We start from the raw sequence: 20,158 nt of genomic DNA on the forward strand, positions 1-20,158 counted from the left end.
CACTGCTTTTATGCCCCTCCTCTAGGCCCACATGTGCACGCCCAGTGCTGAGGTCACAGTGATAACCCCAGCAGACAGCTTCCCTGTCCTCTTCCATACACTCTAGGTCACCCTTCTCACAACACTGACTACCTTCTAACATGAACACTCTCCTTACTTACTATCATAAGGAAAATGAGTAGATCAGGCTATATTTCAGCTTTCACACAACAGACAACCTATACCCTGAAAGGCTTTTTTCTACCACTTGAACATGTAGCAAGAAACAGATAGGCCTTGTGACACAAGGCAGCAAGGGACCCAAAAACTGGCCAAGGACACTGCCCAAATAGTTTACTGGTTGCCATCTGAGTTCTTCACCCACGTGTACAATTGCAAGACTACTCAGGTTCAAGAACAACAATAATGGTATTTATTTGACAAGCCAGGGAAAAATAGAGTTACTGAGGCCGAAAATGGCCATTTATCATACCCAAAGCAATGTCCAGTGTTTTAAAGTACTAAACACAAATGCTCCCAAGATGGTGTCTTCCCGCCACTGAGAATGAGAGCTCCAATCTTGAACAAAAGGCCATGCTCTGAAGATGGTGTTTTCCTGGCGCACATGGCAACCAGACTATAGGCCAGGTTCCAACTCATGTAGACAGCAGAAGACACAACAGGAGACACTCACCTGCCGAGTTGCCCCAGCACAGCACCAGACAAGTGACAATCAAAGCAGCAGCTGCAGCAGCCAAACAACCTGACAAATGGCCACACTCATGCAGCTCAGCCAGGTGCCTGGCTCCAGGCCTTGGCCTTCCCTGCCAGACTGTAACAGCAGCAAAACCAGGAGCAGTTTCAGACACTTGCCTTCCTAAAAGGCCTCTGAATTTTTCTTCTCTGAGGTTGGCTGCTGGAAGCCTCTCTACATCCTTCAGAGGTCCACAACAGCTTTCTGGGAGATGAGCATGTTGGGGGCAGAAATCCCTGACCCCAGAATTGCTAAAGATCTGAAAATGCTGAAATCCCGAAAGCTGAATAATCGGGGGCTGCTTCTGGTGTCCCTAATCTGAGGTCTTTGGAACTGAGAATGAAATTTGGGGTGTGGGATCCCCACAGCAGTGGGTCACAGGGCAGACACAGCACCCCACGCCATTGAGGCACTTCATGCCACCCCCACTCTCTTCTCCAGAGACCTACACACAAAAAGCACAGTTCTGGAAGGATACTACGAAAGATCTCTGGCACCACCTAGTAATCAGAACAAAATCACCAAATACCTGATAGGTGGAAGTCAGGGATTTCAAAACCACCTCTGGCTCTGAGAAGGGGTGTGCCATGCAAAACGGAGATGAGAAGGGAAACGGGACATGGAACAAGACATTCAAGGTCCCATGTGACAGCCTGCATTCTGGAACAGAGAGCCAGGCATGGGATCTGGGGGTTGGGACACTGCACAGGGTGACAGCCAGTGTTTTGGATCCCAGAGCCCTGGAACTGAGAACTAGAGTGCAGAACTCAGGGGTACAGCACCAGGTGAACACGGGGCAGACACAGCACCCAGCATGAGCAATAGCTCCTGTGTTGAGGTGCTCCCTTCTATGCCCTCCTTTCCCAGAGAAATACTGGGAAAAAGCACAAGTCAGAAAGTTCAGGTCTCTGTTGCCACCTAGTACCAGAACAAAATCACCAACTAGCTCATTGTTGGAAGGCAGGGAGGGACACCTTATTGGATTCCCTGCTGCAACTGAGTAAATACAGAGGGAGGGAACTGTAAGGGACAGTGCCCAGCAACACAGCCACAGCATCAACACCCTGGTGGAGCTTTGGCCTAACAGTGCTGGACTCAGTCGGGTAAATAGTTTCTAATACCCCTGAAGGAACACGCCAAAGAGATGCCCGCCAACACCAGTGGCACAACATCCCAACATATAGAACTAATTAGAAAGCAAACACCAGGGAGAAGAAAAATATAAATAACGAAGCAAGCCTGCAGGGGAAAGACACATCACAAAAAGCAAAACAGTCACCAGATTTCAACAATGACATGGAAAAACTTCTCTGCCTGTCAGATAGAGAATTAATAAAAATCATGATTAAAAGGCATAAAGAAAATTAAAAAGAAAAAAATGATGTGAGACAAATAATCAATGAACTGAGGAATGAAAATGAGACCTTAAGAAAGGAAATAAAAGAAACTCAGGTGATTAAAAGATTACTGGAGGCAAAAAAAATCTGGGAAAAGCAATGAAAACAGAATTGATGAAATGGAAGAACGGATCAGTACTCTTGAAGATACAGAAATAAAAATAATGAAGAGAGATAAAGGAATGAGGAAATTTTTCAGCAATTATCAGACTCCATGAAGAAAGGAAATATAAGAGTTATAGGCATTTCAGAAGGCGAGGAGAGAGACAAAGGAACTGAGAAATTATTCAAGGAGATAATTGAAGATAAATTCCCAAGCATGAAAAAGGAGATGAAGATAGACATACAAGAAGTGAGAAGAACTCCCAGTTACCACAATGAAAAGAAAACTAAGGCAAGACACACAATAGTAAAGCTTGCAAGAATCCAGGACAAGGAGAATATAATGAAACTAGCAAGGGGGAAGAAACAGATAACTTATAAGGGAAAACCAATCAGGTTAACTTCTGACCTCTCCAAAGAAACACTACAGGCAAGAAGAGAATGGAGTAACATATTCAGCAAACTTCAAGACAGAAAATGCCAACCAAGAATACTTTACCCTGCAAAGCTCTCCTTCCTCTACAAAGAAAACTATGGACCTTCTCAAACAGAAATTCCAGAAATTCATTACAACTAAACCCCTACTCCAAAAAAATTCTACAAGAAGTCCTAAAGCCAAAACCAACAGAGAATGAATAAGAACAGACTAAAGCAAGGAACAAAATCACAAAAAGACAAACAAAATGGCAAATACAGATGCCAACATATCAATATTAACTCTAAACGTAAATGGACTAAACTCATCACTGAAAAGACACAGAGTAGCGGGCTGGATTAAAAAACAAACATCTAGAATAGGGATCTTTGCCTTTGTGTCTGGCACCACTGAAACTACTTGGAACTGGGAAAGGGCTGCCAGAGGTGAGCTGAGGGATCCCCACAAGCCAGGCCCTGTCTGGTAGCCTCCAATCAGAGCCCTGAGCTGGTTCCAGCTAAATCCAGGGCAGACTGCCAGTGCAAGAAAGTGCACTCCTGACTCACCATTTTAGAATAGGAATCTATGCCTTTGTGTCTGACACCACTGAGACCGTTTGGAACCAGAAAAGGGCTGTCCCCACAGCCAGAGGTGAGCTGAAAAGCCCCCACACACCAGGACCTGTTTGGCCACCAGTTGGAGCCCAGAGGGGGATACAGACTCTGCCCAGGCAGACCACAGGTGCAGGGAAGTGCCCTTCTGACTTGTCATTCTAGAATAGGGATCTCTGCCTCCAGAACCCACCAAGACCCTGTGGAATTGGGAAAGGGCTGCCCCCACCCCAGCCAGAGGTGAGCTGAAGACCCCACAAGCCAGGCCCTGCCTGGCAGGGAGTTGGAGCCAGGCAGGCAATCCTGCCACCCCACCTCCAGGGCAGTCTGTGGGACCTCAAGACACACCTTTGGAATTAAACAAACACAGAAGGAGGAGATACTCTGTGACAGCGGTCATTAACATATTCATAGTACCACTGGCCTAATGGACTTCTGACATAACAGTATTTGTCTCATTTGGACCACCAGTTTCCAACATCCCAGAAAAAGCATACCAAAAAGATGCTGGCCTATACCAGCAACACAGTGTCCCAATGCACAAGACAAATTAGAAAACAAGCAGCAGGGAGAAGAAAAACTACAAGCAACCAAGCAAGCCCTCAGGGAAAAGACACACCACAAAAAGAAAATCACCCACCAAATTGCAACAACAGTGACTTGGAAGAACTTCTGAGCCTTCCAGAAAGAGAATTTAAAATTGCCGTGATTAAAAAACTGTCAGAAGTCATTAAGGAAAACACCGATAAGGGGAAAATAATCAATGCACAGAAGAATGAAATTGAGTCCCTAGAGAGGGAAGTGAAAGAAATGCAGGAGATCAAAGGATTAATAGAGGAGCTAAAGAACTCTGGAAAAAGCAGTGATAGCAAAATAGATGAAATGGAAGAACAAATAAGTACTCTCGAAGATACAGAAATAAAAAGAACCAAAGCAGAAAAGGAAAGAGAAGTACAAATGAAAAAGAATGAAGAAAGACTTCAGGACTATCTGACTCCATGAGGAAAGGAAATATAAGTGTTATAGGAATCCCAGAAGGAGAGGAAAGAGACATAAGAACAGAGAAAATATTCAAGAAAATAATTGAAGGAACTTCCCAAATGTGAAGAAGGAGCTGAAAATAGACATACAAGAAGCAAGAACACCAAACTTCCATGATGAAAGGAAAAATACAGCAAGACACATAATAGTAAAGCTCCCAAGAATCCAAGACAAGGAAAAAATAATGAAGCTGACAAGAGGGAAGAAACAGATAACATTCAAAGGAAAACCAATCAGGCTGACATCAGACTTCTCTGAAGAAACGCTACAGGCAAGGAGAGAGTGGAGGGACATATTCAACAGACTTCAAGACAACAAATGCCAACCGAGAATACTCTATCCCACAAAGCTTTCCTTCCTCTACAAAGAAAGAATAAGGACCTTCCCAGACAAACAGAAACTCTTGAATGTCATTATGACTAAACCCCCACTCCAAAAAATACTACAAGGAGTCCTAAAGCCAGAACCAACAGAGGGATGAATAAGAATGAAACAAGACCAAAAAAAAAAAAAAATTACAAAAAAATAAATAAATAAAACCAGAGAAAAGTCAAACAAAATGGCAAATACAGACTCTAACATATCAATATTAACCTTAAATGTAAATGGACTAAACTCTTCAATAAAAAGACACAGAGTCGCAGGCTGGATTAAGAAATAAAAACCAACCTTTTGCTGTCTCCAGGAAACTCACTCTACTACAAAAGATAAAAATAGACTGAAAGTAAAAGGATGGAAAACAATCCTACAAGCAAATGGACCAAAAAAGAAGGCAGGAACAGGTATACATATATCAGATAAAACAGATTTCAAATGCAAAAAGGTAAAAAGAGACCCCAGTGGTCACTACATTATGATCAAGGGGACAATACTTCAAGAATAAATAACACTCATTAACATATACTCACCAAATGAAGGAGCACCAAAATATATCAGACAACTATTATCATCTCTGAAAACAGACATCAGAAAAAAACACATATGTAGTAGGAGACTTCAACACACCACTATCAACAATGGATAGATCAACAAGACAAAAATTAAGTAAGGACAGACACTAAAGCTCTAAATAAGGAACTAGAGTTCATGGGCTTAACAAACATCTATAGAACACTAAACCCAAAAAAATCTGAGAACACATTTTTTTTGAAGTGCACATGGATCATCTCCAGGATCGATCACATACTGGGACACAAGACAAACATCAACAGGTACACCAAGATTGAAATCATACCAACCATCTTCTCTGACCATGAAGGCATCACACTAGAAATAAACCATAAAAAGAAGGCAAGGAACTCTTCTACCTCATGGAGATTGAAACCCACACTACTGGAAGAGGAGATCAGAGAAGAAATTAAAAAATGCTTTGACTTAAATGACAAGGAGGACACCAATTTCCTAAATGTATGGGATGCAGCAAAATCAGTTATAGAGGAAAATATATAGCAATACAGGTTCACATCAAGAAACAAGAAAGAACTCAAAGAAACAACCTAATCTCGCAGCTTAAAGAACTAGAAAAAGCACAACAAAACCCCAAAACCAGTAGAAGAAAAAAAAAAAAATCAGAAACATTAATTCCAAAGGGCACCTGCATCCCTGTGTTTATAGCAGCACTATTTACAGTAGCTAAGCTATGGAAGCAACCCAAACACCCAAAAATAGATGACTGGATCAAGAAGATGTGGTACATATACACCATGGAATATTACTCAGCATTCAAAAAAGATAAACACATGCAGTTTGCAGCAACATGGATGGAGCTAGAAGGGATCATGCTCAGTGAAATAAGTCAAAAAGAAAAAGAAAAATACTGGATGGTCTCACTCATAGCAGGAGTTTAGAAAACCTAAATAAGGGACCAGGAAAAAAACTAATTAATTGTACTAATTAATACAAAGTAAAAATCAAAATCAACAAGCAACTATAAACCAGAGACACACCATGGGGGTGGGGGGTTGGGGGGTGAAAGGCTGGGAAAGGAGGAATTTAGGTCAAAAGAAGGGGGTGCAATTGTGTGGGGAATATAACCAAGATGAAAATTCATACATTGTGCAAAAAAGAAAAATGATGTAAGAAATATATAAAATAAAATACAAATAAATAAACAAATAGATTTTTCTTCAAGAAGAACAACAAAATAATAAAAAAATAAAATTGAAACATTTCTTGTGGAACATATATGTGTATATTGACATATCCAATAACACAAAAGGTGGACATGGCATAAATGTCAAATGGTTACAAGATTTCCATATTTGTGAAAACTAAAATATTAGTAATTGGAAGTAAACTTTTAAAAGTTAAAGATGTATATTTTAATCCTTTTGAATAAGGATCATATGAATACGAGTCCATTAAATAAATAATGCAAAACAGTTCTGGTAGGATTTGAAAATCTATGGAGTAAAGCAGCAAAGAACAAGGATCATGAAAACTTCAACTCCTTTTAGATGGAAATCTGGTTCGAATCCTGACTCTATTCCTAAATGTGCAACCTTGAATAAATCATATAATTTCTTCAAGCTCACTTTTTATCACAAGCACCATGAGGGGCAATAAGTCATGTGAGCTTATTGAGGATACAGCTATGGGCCTAGAAACCACACCCCTTCCACCTGAGGGAAAGAAGGGTCAGTAATTCGGTGATCCCTACAGAATCCCTCCCAGAATCAGAGGGTCCCCAAGCCTGGGAGAATCTCCTTCTGTCACCTGGGAGGGGCCTTTGATGAACAGACCCTCCCCCTGACAAGCTGAGGAAAGAGGATGAAGGAGACAGAAGACGCTGCCCACAGTGTCCAGCTGCACCCCGGCTTTGCCTTTGGTTTTTTCAGTAAGTAATCCCCATTTTGGCAAGACTGAGTTAGATTTTACCATTTTGCCCCAGAATGCCTGATGAATATATCAAGGTCATGCTTTTTCTAGAAATGACAGTGGGGACTCCCTAGTGGCACAGCAAGTTGAGTACAGCGCTGTGGAGCTGTCCGCAACCTCTGTAGCCCCAGTTAGCTTCCAGGCTGGCCAGGGGCCACGGAGATTCCCACATGGCACAGCAGACCTGTCCTGTCTCACCCACTGCTCCCCTCAGCAGTGTATTTCAGTCCTTCTGCCTGTTCTGCTCCCTGCTCCCTGGTGAATCCTCTCATCCTCTTGTGCCTCTGGCTTGTACCCCAGTGCTTGTATAAATAAATAAATCTTTAAAAAAAATAGAAATGACAGTGGTTTTATCTGCCTACACAGCCCACCTCACATAAATAATTTAAAAAAAAATCCCTATCTCCTCAGGGCTATTTTGTCCTTTTCGTTATCTGACCAATGATGCTTCCTTCCTACCTAGAAATCTCAAGAGGGTCTTGGGGTGGATGTGACATCTTAGAGCAACCCTGAAGCTCCTCTGTCCTGCAGGTGGAGCAATTTTTCTTTAAATTTTAATTTCTTTTTAGTTTTTACATTATTTTTCATTTTTAAACAATATGTGCTTCCCCCCCTCCCCCTCAGGTGTAGTCCCCGTAGAATTTCCTTCCCCAAGGCACCCCTGCACCATCACCACAGTCCCCTGTGTTCCTCCCTCCCTCCCTCTCATCCCTCTCCCTCCTTCTCCCCTGTAGTATGTGATGCCTTCTGATGCTGAGAGTTTTAGCAGGGAAGTCGCTCGGCATTCACAAGTCATTTTTACCCACATAATCCAGGATTGACAGATGATATTGTTGCATGCAGTATTGAGTTTAGAATAGATTACTTTGTCTTTCTAGAATAGTGCTTATTAGTCCATAATAGAGCAATTCATCAAAGTTTTGTCCTATATTTTCAAGATTGCAAAAGTGTTTACCTAACTCATAAGATCTAAGCCTTCAATTTCTTCAGCATAAGGAGATGTTCGTACTTAAGATCTTTGCAAAACACACCCAGGAATTGCTGCTTCTCCTGGAAATGCAAAACTATCCTTTTCCTGTGCTGCTCACAGAACCCCTTTTCTCTCCCCTGGGCTCTGGGCTGGGGCCAGAGCACAAGCTGACCAGGACCCAGTGCGGCTGCTGTTGGCTCCTGGATGGCTCCTGGCAGTGTGGACAGCACGTGGCCCTTGGTGGGTCTGAGAGTGAATCGGCTGTGACAGGCCTGGCAGAAGCTGTGGCCACAGGAGGTGCTCCCCGGGCCCCTGTCCCCAGGCAGACGCTGCAGGTCCCCTCTGCCAGGAGAGTCCAGTCGTGGCCCCAAGGTCATGACTGTCTTGCAAGGTGGGTGAGGAAGGGGAACAAACGGACAGAAGAGGAGATGCTCAGGGAGGAGGTGACCACACCTGCCCTAGTCAGGCCGCAGGAGCCTCCTCCCTGCCCCGCACACGCTCACCCTCTCCAGTCTCTGCTCCCCACGGCGCCCCAGGCCTTTCCCAACATGGACCCTCACCTACCTTCTCTGCTCCCCACACCAGGCAGGGAGGGCTCACAGGGCCTGGCATCACCTCCACTTTCTCCTCCACTCCCTTTCCCTGCAGCCAGGAGAGCAGACAGGGGCTGAGCGCCCATGATGTGCCAGGCCCTGAGCTGAGACTCACAGGCATCAGCTCACTATCCTCCCCGCATCCCTAACCTCACCACACACAGGTGAGGAAACTGAGGCTCGGGGTGGGGAGGCCCTGTGCGGGTCCCACCCGCATCCTGGGGTGTGACAAGCTGGAGTCCAGGCCCAAGGCGAGGCCCACGCCCCTCAGCACCCTCTGCAGTGGCTCCAGCTCCTGCCCGTACCCAGCCCTGAGCCCAACACCCAGGACCCTCACCCTGTCTCCTCGGGGTGACTCACCTCCCTGTCACCTCCTGCTCCCCCTGGGGCTCAGGTCACCTGTCACCTCCTCAGGGAGGAGGCCCAGCGGCTCCCAGGTCAGAAGCCCCTTGCTCTGTGCTCCCCGGGCCTGTCTCCAGCTGGACCCTGAGTTACAGACACACAGAGTCCTGGGACTGTGCACTCTGTACCCCAGTGCCTGGAGGAGGGCACCCCAATATATGTCATTTGAGTTAAGAAATTAATACAATTATGCAAAAATGCAGTTCAGGAGGACTTGTTTCTGATAATGACTGGTTAGGACATTTCCATCAAACACACACTGAAAACAATTTATCTTGTTGTGACTTACCCCTCAGAACGCAATGATTTCAGCTATTTCTAGGGCTATAATGTGAAGATTTGTATTTATTTTGTTTTAACACTGAGGTCAGAATCTGGTCATTTCTGCAGCAGTCTCAGGCCCAGCCTCTGTCATCACCTCTCCTCTGTCTCCCTCCTCATCTCCCTCCATCACAAGAGCGACATCAGGAGGAATTTTTAAATTCAACTTGATCACATATGGCTGCCTGGGCAGGTAAAGGGTGCTGGTCACTAAGAGGACCCAACCCTCAACCTGGATGTTTCCAGGGGATGTGACCACACTGAGGCCTCAGCCCCCTCAGCCCTGAGACCCTTCCTCACTGCAGCTGCCTCAGCAGGGGGGCCCTGAGGCAAAATGTTTATTTTGTTTGATTTTTTGCCTTTTTGTCCTGCTTTCATTATTTGCTTGTGTTAACATTTTCTCCCTCCCTACAATTTTCTATTTCACATAATTATATCCACAAAAAATAATAGAACTTTTACAGTGAAAAGGAAAACACTTACCTACAATCCTGGTGGCTAATGTGGTAACAACACTCTCTTTCTGCCTCCTCTGCCAGTGGGGACCAGGACAGTCATCCTGAGCACAGCAGTGAGGAAGGGAGGGAGGGAGGTGGGGGAAGCAGCCTGGGTTTATCTGATCCTCTCCCTGCTGCACACGGAGGGTGACCCTGGGGAGGTGGGAGAGTCCCAGACAATGAAGAAACAATAATTTCATCCACTCTAACATTACACCTTCCTCCAGGAGCTGAGGTAGACCCTGCTGCATCTCCCCCTCCCTTCCTGGACTGTGGACAAAGGCTTAACTCAGGAACTGGGGTGACCTGGGCTAATCCTGCCCCTGGGCCAGGCCAGCAGAGCACACACTTTTCCCTCTCAGCCCTGTGTGACTCCCTCCAGCGCAGTCGGCAGTGGCTGAAGCCCACGGAGGAAGTAATCCCTTGGGAAACAGAGGGGGTGCCTGGTCTGAGCTCCCTGACTCTGAGGCCAGTGGGATTTCTAGAGAGATCCCAAAGGAGAGGAGCTTGAAGTGAATGTTGGGGGCTAGGGGAGAGAGCTGTCAGGTGCAACCACATCCTAGGTAGGGGCCTGGAGGGGGTTCTTCCTACCTCCTTACAGCTCAAGCCAACCATGAGAATAACTCTACACCTCCTCCTTCTCTCCAGCTCCTCTGCTTCAAGTCCTGCTCAAAAACTGCTTCTTCATGGAATATTTCTTACTGAGGTGTTGTACTGACTTTTTACTTTTATGAGATTTGAATTCTTTTATTCTGGGGCCTCGATGTGTAATTGCCCCCCATTGTCTTATGTTATGTGCCCTGTTGCTCCTGTTAACACACACACACACACACACACACACACACACACTCCCCTCTACTTGAGAACCAGACCCTCACTCAGCACTGGGGTTACTCTGACCCTCTGTCTCTGGTTCCCCTCAGAGCCGCCCTCTCTGCAGTGTCTCTACTCAGCAGTGTCTGAGCAGCCCCAGGAGTCCCTGCACCTCCTGCCAATGACCTTGTGGGAAACCAGCCCCTCACCCTGCATGACAGTGAAGAGGCAAAGGCCAAGTCCTGAGGTCAGTGATGGATGGAGGTGACAAGTTACTTTTCTTTCTTGGTTTAAAATAGTTCATTACTGTATTTTTTGAGGTAACATGCATTTACACACTGCACATGACTCAAAGTCAGAGACGCACCTCCTCAGATGCAGGTTCCCTCACCCCCCACCAATACACCCAGAGTCTTCCCCTGTGTTCCTCTGGGCCTTCTTACTCCTATATCTCCCCACCCTCAACCCCCTCTGGTGCCTCCATTCTGCAGACAGACTCCAATGGTTTGATTTTGTTTTATCTGTTCCTTTGCTTGGTTTCTGTATATTACACATATGAATCATATCATCTGTTATTTGTGGTTCTCCTGATTTATTTCACTTAGCATAGTTTTACCCATTTCCATCCATGTTGTTGTAAATTCAAGATTTCCTCATTTTTCACAGCTGAGTAGTATTGCATTGTATACGTGCCACAATAGTTCCACTCATCTCTTGTGCACATAGATTGTTTCCATAATTTGGCTATTGTAAATATTGCTGCAATGAACACAGAGTGCCTAGATCCCTTGAAATGAGCTTTTGCATTTTTTTTTGATAAAACCCAGCGAGTAGAATGCTGTGACGTCTGGCAGAGGCAGACCTCTGGGACCTCTGATATTTTGAGGAAACTCCATACTGTTTTCTGTAGGGGCTGCATCAATTCCCACAACAGTATATGAAGGTTCCTTTCCCCCCACACCTTGCCAACATTTGTTGTCTCTGGACTTTTTAATATGAGCCACTTCACAGGTGTGAGGTGGTGTCTCATTGTGGTTCTGCATCCCCTGATGACGTGTGATGGGAGCATTTTCCATGTGCCTGTGGTCATCTGTATCTTCTTTGGAGAAGTGTCCACTTAGCTCCTCTCCCCATTTTTGATTGGGTTGTTTTCTGGTCATTGAGTTTTATGTATTATTCGTATATCTTGGATATGTGATATGCAAATTATTTCTTCCTCCCCATCTGGTGTCTTTACATGTAATGACAGTTTGCTTCCCTGGGCAGGAGCTTGCAGTTTGATGTGTCTCCACTGGTCTATTCTTGCTTCTGTTTCCTTGGAGCACAGAAGATATCGAGGGCAGTGAGTCTACTGTGTAGGACACAATATGGTATCCATGTCATTGTACATTTGTCTAAAACCTACAGCACGGACACCACCAAGAGTGACCCCAACCTGCAGCCACAAACCGTGAGAGATAATGATGTGCAGGTTCATCATGTGGCAGACGTGCCGCTCTGCGCTTAGCATATGATTAGGATACGATCCGTGAAGTGTTATGCAGGTGAAGGGATTTTAGTAGGATTTAATTTTCAAAGTATTATTTCATGAGCACAGAAGAAAATTTTAAACGCAAGATTTTACGTAGCTAAATGAATAACACCCCCTTCCCACCACAGCCCTCCAGTGAGTCAGATCATCTGTTCAAAACCAGTTAGCAATTTATCATTTCTCGTTCCAGAAAAATATATCTATGCCTGTATCTAGTCACTAGTGTATACTACTGTATGAGTACAAGAGTGTAAGACACAGAGTGGGAGAGATGATTGCAAATCAAATCACGTATCTGATAAAGGACTTGTATCTAAAATTGATATTGTAAATGAAGCGACCCCTCATCACTGCTGGCAGGATAGGATGACCCAGTCACGAGGGAGGATCTGACAGTCTCTTTTAAAGCCAAACACAGACTGACCATACAGTCCAGTGAGCACTGTCCCTGCTATTTACCCAACTAATCTGAAAACTTGTATTTGCAAGAGAAACAAAACCAAAAAACCCTGCATGGAAGTAAATGTTTATAGCAGAACCCGCACAAAGTGTGAGCCGCCCATAGTGATTCCTTCCAAAGACAACAGTAACTAAAGACAGGAAAAACGAAAGTGCATGTGTGTGCACCTGATGTGCTGCTGGAGAACGACCTCAAATGGAGGCCATTGTGCCTGAGCAGCTCTGCTCACAGATGTCATCAGCAGAGGAAAGTTTGAGGAACTGTCAGCCAGAGGCACTAAGGAGACGTGGTTGGAACTTCATGTGGTGTCCTGGGTGGGATGTCGGAGCATGAAAAGAGCATTAGGGAAATTGATGAAATCCAAATACAGCGAAGAGTTTAGTGAAAGTACATCCATATTTCTTCCTCAGCTGCTCAAATGCACTGTGGTCACATGAGATGTAAACAACTTGGAAATGATGTGGATTATATAGGAGTTCTACTAGCTTTGCCATTTTTCTGTAAATCTAACAGTATTTTTTAATGTTGTTTAAAATTTAAATTTTAAATTAAAATGGTATTTAAAAAAATAGCCTTCAACAAGTTTTAGGTTGTAGGAGGAGAAATGATGAACTGTCCAGTTTCCCCAGGTATTGCTTTCAAGGGACTGGAGAGAGGGGTTCTGGGGAGAAAAGCTGGAAACCTCACACACAGGGCAGGCTCCGGAGTCTCCTCTCCTCTGAGTCCTGCTTCTCTGACTCCTCACAGAGCATCTCACCCCAGGACGCCGCCCTCCAGGACCCCCAACTCTGCCCACCTCAGCCCCCGCCCCGTCCTGGCGGCTCCACCAGAATCCGGAACAGCGCGGTAGCGCCCCCGTGTGGCCACAGGGCTGAGCACAGGAGACCAGAGCTGCCCTTTCTCCTGCTCAGCCAGGCCTTCCCCAGGCTCCCTGGGCCCCCAGCGGCAGGACAAGGTCCACTGTCAGGTTAGGGGTCCTCAAATTTCACCCCTACTGAGTAACTATGGGTACAGGCCTCAGGGAAGAGCCAGGTGTCTAGGTCCTAACAGTTGCTCCCCCAGTACTGGGTCCCCATTTTATACAGGTTTGCTCATCTCCTTGGATGGGAACCTGAACTCCAGAGTCCCTGTTATTCATTCCTGCTTCTAGGGAAGGAAGTGCCTCTTCCAGAGAGTCAGCCCTAAATTCTCCATCCCTAGGGGGAGGAGAGGGGCCAGGTAATAGACTCTCAGACTCTGTTCTAGACCTTCTGAGTCTTTATGAGTGTCCTGGTGACTCCTGAGCTCACTGAAGTGGGGGCTCCCTGGTCTCCATGTCTTCTCCATGTGGGGTCAGACTGTGCAGTTGGCTCTGGGGGGCATCTGCTCAGATTGCTCATCATTGTGGAATCTGGGGTTCAATTCTGCTCCTTTCTCTTGCTTAGTCATCATTTGCTGGTGCCCCTTATATGCTCAAGACTTTAAATATCTTATCATCAAATCACCTCCCAGGTTCTATTTCTTAACTCAGGCATGTCACCTGTACCCCAGACTTTTCTGTCCAACTGCCAACATCACTTTCAATTCTAATAGAGCTCATTCAACTTCCTAAATTGAATTCCTGGGATGCCCACATATGGGTCTTCTGGGGTCTTCCCCATGTCACTGAGGCTCCACCTCTCTACCTGCACAGTCTGAGACACTGAGTGTCATCCTTGACCCCCTTCTCACAGCCCAGTAGTAGGAAACACTGTAAAGTCCATGTCTAAATACGCACAGTCCTATCACTTCCTGTTATATCCCTGCTCAGCCCCCAGCGAAGTCACCAACCTCTCTGTCCTGGGACCTGCACTGGTTTCCTCCATTTCTCTTCCCACCTCTCCCCCTTCCATGCTGCACAGCAGCCAGACTGAGGCTACCAGAGAGAAGTCCCACAGGTGTGTATCTGTTCAGAAGCTCTTGTCACCCCACATCTTACTCAGAGAGTCAAACCCTCCCAACATCCTCAAGGCTTGCATGATCTGGGTGCACAGATCCCACCTCAAATGGCCTCTGCTGCAGCAGCTGGCCTCTGTGCTCATGTCAGTCACACAGACACATTCCTGCTCAGGCATCTGCACTGGAGGTTTGTCCTGCCTGGACTGAATTCCCTGCACATCACATCCCTGTGGGTAATGTGTCCATCAAACTTTTTCTCAAAGGTCACTTTAGTGAGACCCACACTGACCATCCTGGGAAAATAAACAAACAAGTCAGTGTCCCCACACACTGACTTGGTCACCTTCCCACATCCCCTACCCACTTCTAACCAGACACGAGTGGTTTACTGTTTGATTTACAGTCCAAAATCCTCAGTCTTCCCTCCCCACTAGGACACACTCTCCACAGGCTGCAAGTTGTGCATGTTTTTAGTTCGTTGAGTTTTCCTAGTTGCATAAACAGTCACACATCTTGTGCAACAGTCATCAGTTGTGCCATCAGTGTAGAGCACCTCCTGTTCTAGAGACAGTGTTTTTACTAATGGGCACATTACATAGTTCTTTTGAAAAGAGGTTCCTAGGGGTTTTTTGTTGTGGTTAAGATTTATTTTTGCGTATAACTTGGGTATAGTTCAGAAGTGCAGGGGTGGGGGTGGTGAAAGGATAAACCAGAGACAGAGTGGGGAGCAGAACAGGAGGATTTACTGAAATACACTGCGAAGGGGAGCAGCAGGAGAAATAGGAGAGGTCTGCTGGGCCATATGTGGGTTATTTCCCTGGCTAGGGATTGAACTGGAGGTGTAGAGGTGATAGCACTGAGACTTAACCCCTGGGCCACCAGGGAGGCCTGGGTTCCTAAGCTTATGAGTCCTATTTTTCAGTCAACTATGAAGGTAACTGACTCCATCAACCCATGGGTCTCGATTAGCACCAGCACTGGGGTTACTACATTTAAGGGCAGGGCTACAGGGAGATATTGTAGGGAAAAACATAAATCTATTAGGAACTTCTCTAAATCCATCAGGATATTATCAAATCCTCCTCTCTAGTAATACCAAGATTTTGTTCTTTCAAAAAGAGTTGGAAAAGATGGAACTAATAATGCAGAAAACATTCCTAAAATGAGGCCAAAAATTAGATGAGTCTGGAAATTTATCAGACTTCTATGTGCAGGGGCCCCCCTGGGCCTTGTGGGGAACGACAGGTGCCTCCTGCTGCTGTCAGAGACAGGGACTAACAGCACATGAGGCCTGGTATTTAAACATGAAAATGAACAGGCACAAAGCAAAATAAAAACCAAAGAATCAAAATAGAAATAGAAAGAAATTTGAGGGCAGAAGGCTAGACCCTGAGCTGAGCCTGGGCTGACCCGCCACACAAGCACTCCCTGCCCAGACATGAGCACAAGGCCAGGTGGGGTCTGAGTCCCTGTGATCACAGGCCCTGCTGGGACAGGTGCTCCTGAAGGACAAGGACAAAGGATCAGAGAGATGACCCCTGAGGAGTGACCACATCAAAGCCCACAACGCACTGAGCACTGACTGGACACAGGCCTCATCCCCCTCGGCTTCTCACAGCCTCTCCTGCCCCCACCTGCAGACTCAGCACAGCAAACACGTGATTGTGAAAGGTTCCCATTTATTTCATCTCAAATTTTAGGAATCATTTTTATTAGCCCTCTAACCCATCAGACAAGTTCACAGAAAGTAATTTCAGAACTCAATTATTATTTCCAGAGGGAAGTAGTTACTGTTCTTGAGGAAAACACAAAGACAGGGGTAGATGCAGACTAAGCTACCTTTGCCGGAACAGGAAAATCATCAAGGAGAGACACAGGTCAGTATGGGAAGGGGCCTGGTGGGCAGGGCTGGGCCAGTCTCCCCACCTCCTCACATTATCTCATAAGAACAGAGACACATTCTGATGCCTTTTGCAGCAAAAGAAACCGGCATATCTTGAAGTTACAAAGTGGGGATGAGAAGAAATCCTGCATCACTCAGTCCCCACAGGGCAGCTGGCTCACACTGTGAAGGAAAAGGATCATAAAAAATTTCAAAGAAACACATAAATGTTGACATTCTCCATAGTCCACTGCATCCTCAGAATGTCCCTCTCAAAGCTTCCCCATAACCTGGTTGCATCCTCTGCCCCAGCTCCTCCCCCCAGCTCCTCCTACCTCAGGCCTCCAGGGTCACACCTTTAGCAGCTATGAGAGATACATCAAAGCCCTGGGAACTGTGGCCACCTGGGGGAGAACAAAACAGAACCTGGTCAGAGCCATGAGAGATGAGCACACAGGAGGGACTGATGGGGGTGACTCCACATGGGCTCCATTTACACTGTCTCCAGGGGCTCAGGGACCAAACCCCTGATCCACACTTACCTGCAGCCTGAGTGTAGCTTCCTCCTTGTCCACCTGTGGGAAGAAACATTATATTGAGACCAGGGAGGAATCAGGCCATTAAATCCTAAAGGAATCTCCTAGTCCTGGGCCACAGGGAAGTTTCCAGAAAAGTGACTGGACACTTAGGGCAAGACCAGGATAGATGAAGAGAGGAGATGAGAGGGGACTGGACCAACTGCCTCCTGGGGTTTGCCCTTAGCAGAGACCTTCCCCTGTGCCATTTGCTGGAATCAGGGCCCCATCACCAGAATTATCAAGGTGAACAACTTGTGATTCATTTTCAAAAATGCTTTACAAAAGAGGGTTAACAATCAGCTCCAGACTGGGAAACACAAATGTGTGGGTGGTACTTCCCATTACCAGGCAGGGCAAGTTCTATCTGTGGCCTGAAAGTCCCTAGTAGACAAGATGCCCCACTCCCTTCCCTACCTGAGTGCTTCTTCCTCCACATCACAGCTGCAGCCACCGCAGCTCCAGTGAGCACAGCTCCAAGGACAACCAGGCCAGCAACGATGCCCACAGTGGGGATGGAGGACTGAAGAGGGGGCTCTGGAGGGGAAGGGAAAGTGAGACCCTGAGCCCCAGGCCTCCATCTGATGCTCTAAAGGTCTCCAGAGGGGCTCCTGATGCTCCTGAGAAGCTCTGTGCCCACCCCCCTCCTTACCCCAAGTCAGGACTTGGATCTCCAGCAGCTCCTCATGCTGCACATGGCACGTGTATCTCTGCTCCTCTCCAGAAGGCACCACCACAGCAGCCCACTTCTGGAAGGTTCCATCCCCCCCAGGCCTGGTCTCCACCAGCTCCATGTCCTGGGTCAGGTCCTCCCCATCTCGCTGCCAGGTCAGGGTGATGTCCGCAGGGTAGAAGCCCAGGGCCCAGCACCTCAAGGTGACCTCATGGTCAGAGGTGGGGTGGTGGGTCACCTGTACCTTTGGGGCCTCTGAGGAGAAGGGTGAGAACTTACACACTTTGGTTTTTCCCTCCTGGACCTGAAAAAACCTCCTGTGACCAGCCTCAGAATGGACAGGGCAGTGGGGTTAGAAGAGGAAGCACAAAATCTAGGAACAAGCCTGGTCTGGGATAATCTCTCATTCCTTAGATCTAGAATTAGGGCGACAGCTCTGGATAGGAGGAGGCAGTGCTCTAAGGAGGAGAGCACAGACTTTTGGGGACAGACCTAGTCACTCAGAAAAGCAGGAGTCAGATTCCCTGCTCTGTCTCTGGTGAATCCTGTTGTCCTCCACACCTCTGGCCTGTACCCCAGTTCTTATATGTATAAATAAATAAATCTTAAAAAAAGAAAAGAAAAGAAAAGAAAAATGTCCTCCGACCAATAACAAGACCCTGAGAGAAACACTGATGGTTCCCAAGAGGGCTGCTGGGTCAAAAGGATCCCGTGAAGGGAGATTCCAGGGCTGGTCTCCCCTCAGGCTCAGGAGGGACTGGATTCCTTAACTGTTCTGAGGGAAAGTGGGGTCCTCTGGGGAGTCAGGAAACCCAGGGGCTCCTCCTCCCCTGACCAGAGAGGGGGCGCTGCTGTGACCCTGACTCCACCCTCCCCGCGGTGCCGGCCTGAGGGGTTGGGGAGACCTTGTGGCCCCTCTTACCTGAGCGCTGCAGCGTCTCCTTCCCGTTCTCCAGGTCTCTGCGCAGCCCCTCCACGCACCTGCCCTCCAGGTAGTTCCTGACGCGCTCCGCCTCTCCTTCCTCCTCCCACTTGCGCCGGGTGATCCGAGCGACAGTGTCCGCCGCGGTCCAGGAGCGCAGGTCCCCGTTCAGGGCCAGGTAATCGGCGCCGTCGTAGGCGACCTGACTGTACCCGCGGAGGAGGCGCCCGTCGGGCCCCACGTCGCAGCCATGCAGCCACTGGAGGGTGTGAGAGCCTGTCCCCGCCCCGTCACCCCGCGGTCACCCCGCGTCACCCCGCCCGCCCCCCCGGGAATAAACCGAAACTGACGCGGGAACCTCGCGGGGAACGTCCCGGGTCGAGGGTCCGGCGGGTCCCCCTGCCTCGGGGGACGCTCGGGCCCGGGGTCTGGGGTCCCCGCCCGCCCGCGGGGGTGGGGTCGTGAGCGCCCCGGGCCCGCCCCGCTCACCAGCCGCGCTCTGGTTGTAGTAGCCGCGCAGGGCGCGCAGGTTCACTCGGAACGTCTGTGCGGCGCCCTTCGCCTTCCTAGTCTGCCGCGCCCAGTACTCCGGCCCCTCCTGCTCCACCCAGGGCGCCCGCGGCTCCATCCTCCGCCCGGGGGAGTCGCTGTCGAACCTCACGAACTGCGTGTCGTCCACGTACCCCACGGCGATGAAGCGGGGCTCCCCGAGGCCGGGCCGGGACGTCATGGTGTAGAAATACCTCAGGGAGTGGGGGCCTGGGGGCGGGAGGGGAGACCCAGGCTGGGGAGACGGAGCGGGAGGGGACGGGGCGAGGGGGGTCCTGAGATTTTAAGGGGCGCCGGGACGAGAAGGGCCGAGACTCAGGGGGCAAGAGCAGGCGGGAGGCTGGGAGGGACAGAAAGGGGTCAGGACAAGGTGGGGTCACGGGGCACAAAAAGGCCAGCGATGGCGGGGACGCGACTTTCCCGGGGGCCTGCGCCCCCGCCGGGGTTCCTCTACTTCCCCCTCCTCACTGGCCTTTTCCCTCCGAGCCCGCACTCACCCGCCCAGGTCTCTGTCAGCGCCAGAGCCCAGAAGAGCAGCAGCAGGAGAGTTGGGGGCCTCATCACCTGTGCCCCAGAGGTAGCTGAGCATTTGAATCTTGGCGGGTCAGTGGAGACTTGTAACTTGGAGCCAGGGTGATGCTGATTGGCTGCTCTGGACCCTCCAGGCAATGGGGAGTGAGGACTAGGGTGAGTCACCCTATCCAGGAAGGAGGACCCAAGGCAGCTTGTGAGAGAAAGAGAAACTGTGGGGAGATGGGAATATCCAACAGTAACCTTCCCTGCCCCAGACACAGCCCTTGGTGCTGAGACCCTGAGAACCACACCTGATACCTGGGACTTTGCTACCCCCTTTTCTCCTGCTCCAAAGCCTTTGTCA

The 20,158-nt window shown here is 48.0% G+C and overlaps 1 protein-coding gene across 1 annotated transcript in view; it reads right to left on the reverse strand.

Moving 5' to 3' along the window:
- LOC311188245 (saoe class I histocompatibility antigen, A alpha chain-like) overlaps positions 1-19,842 on the reverse strand; it is a gene marked incomplete at both ends in the record, with an annotated part of 44,830 nt that extends 24,988 nt beyond the window's left edge. Inside the window, 5 exons of the mRNA XM_084259391.1 lie at positions 17,555-17,674; positions 17,790-18,065; positions 18,733-19,008; positions 19,222-19,491; positions 19,779-19,842. Of these exons, the coding sequence (XP_084115517.1) occupies positions 17,555-17,674; positions 17,790-18,065; positions 18,733-19,008; positions 19,222-19,491; positions 19,779-19,842 (1,006 nt within the window). The remainder of the gene's footprint in view (positions 1-17,554; positions 17,675-17,789; positions 18,066-18,732; positions 19,009-19,221; positions 19,492-19,778) is intronic.
- Between the last annotated feature and the right edge of the window lie 316 nt (positions 19,843-20,158).

The sequence above is a fragment of the Talpa europaea genome (assembly GCF_964194135.1).
Source record: "Talpa europaea genome assembly, chromosome: 2".
Taxonomy (NCBI): Eukaryota; Metazoa; Chordata; class Mammalia; order Eulipotyphla; family Talpidae; genus Talpa; species Talpa europaea.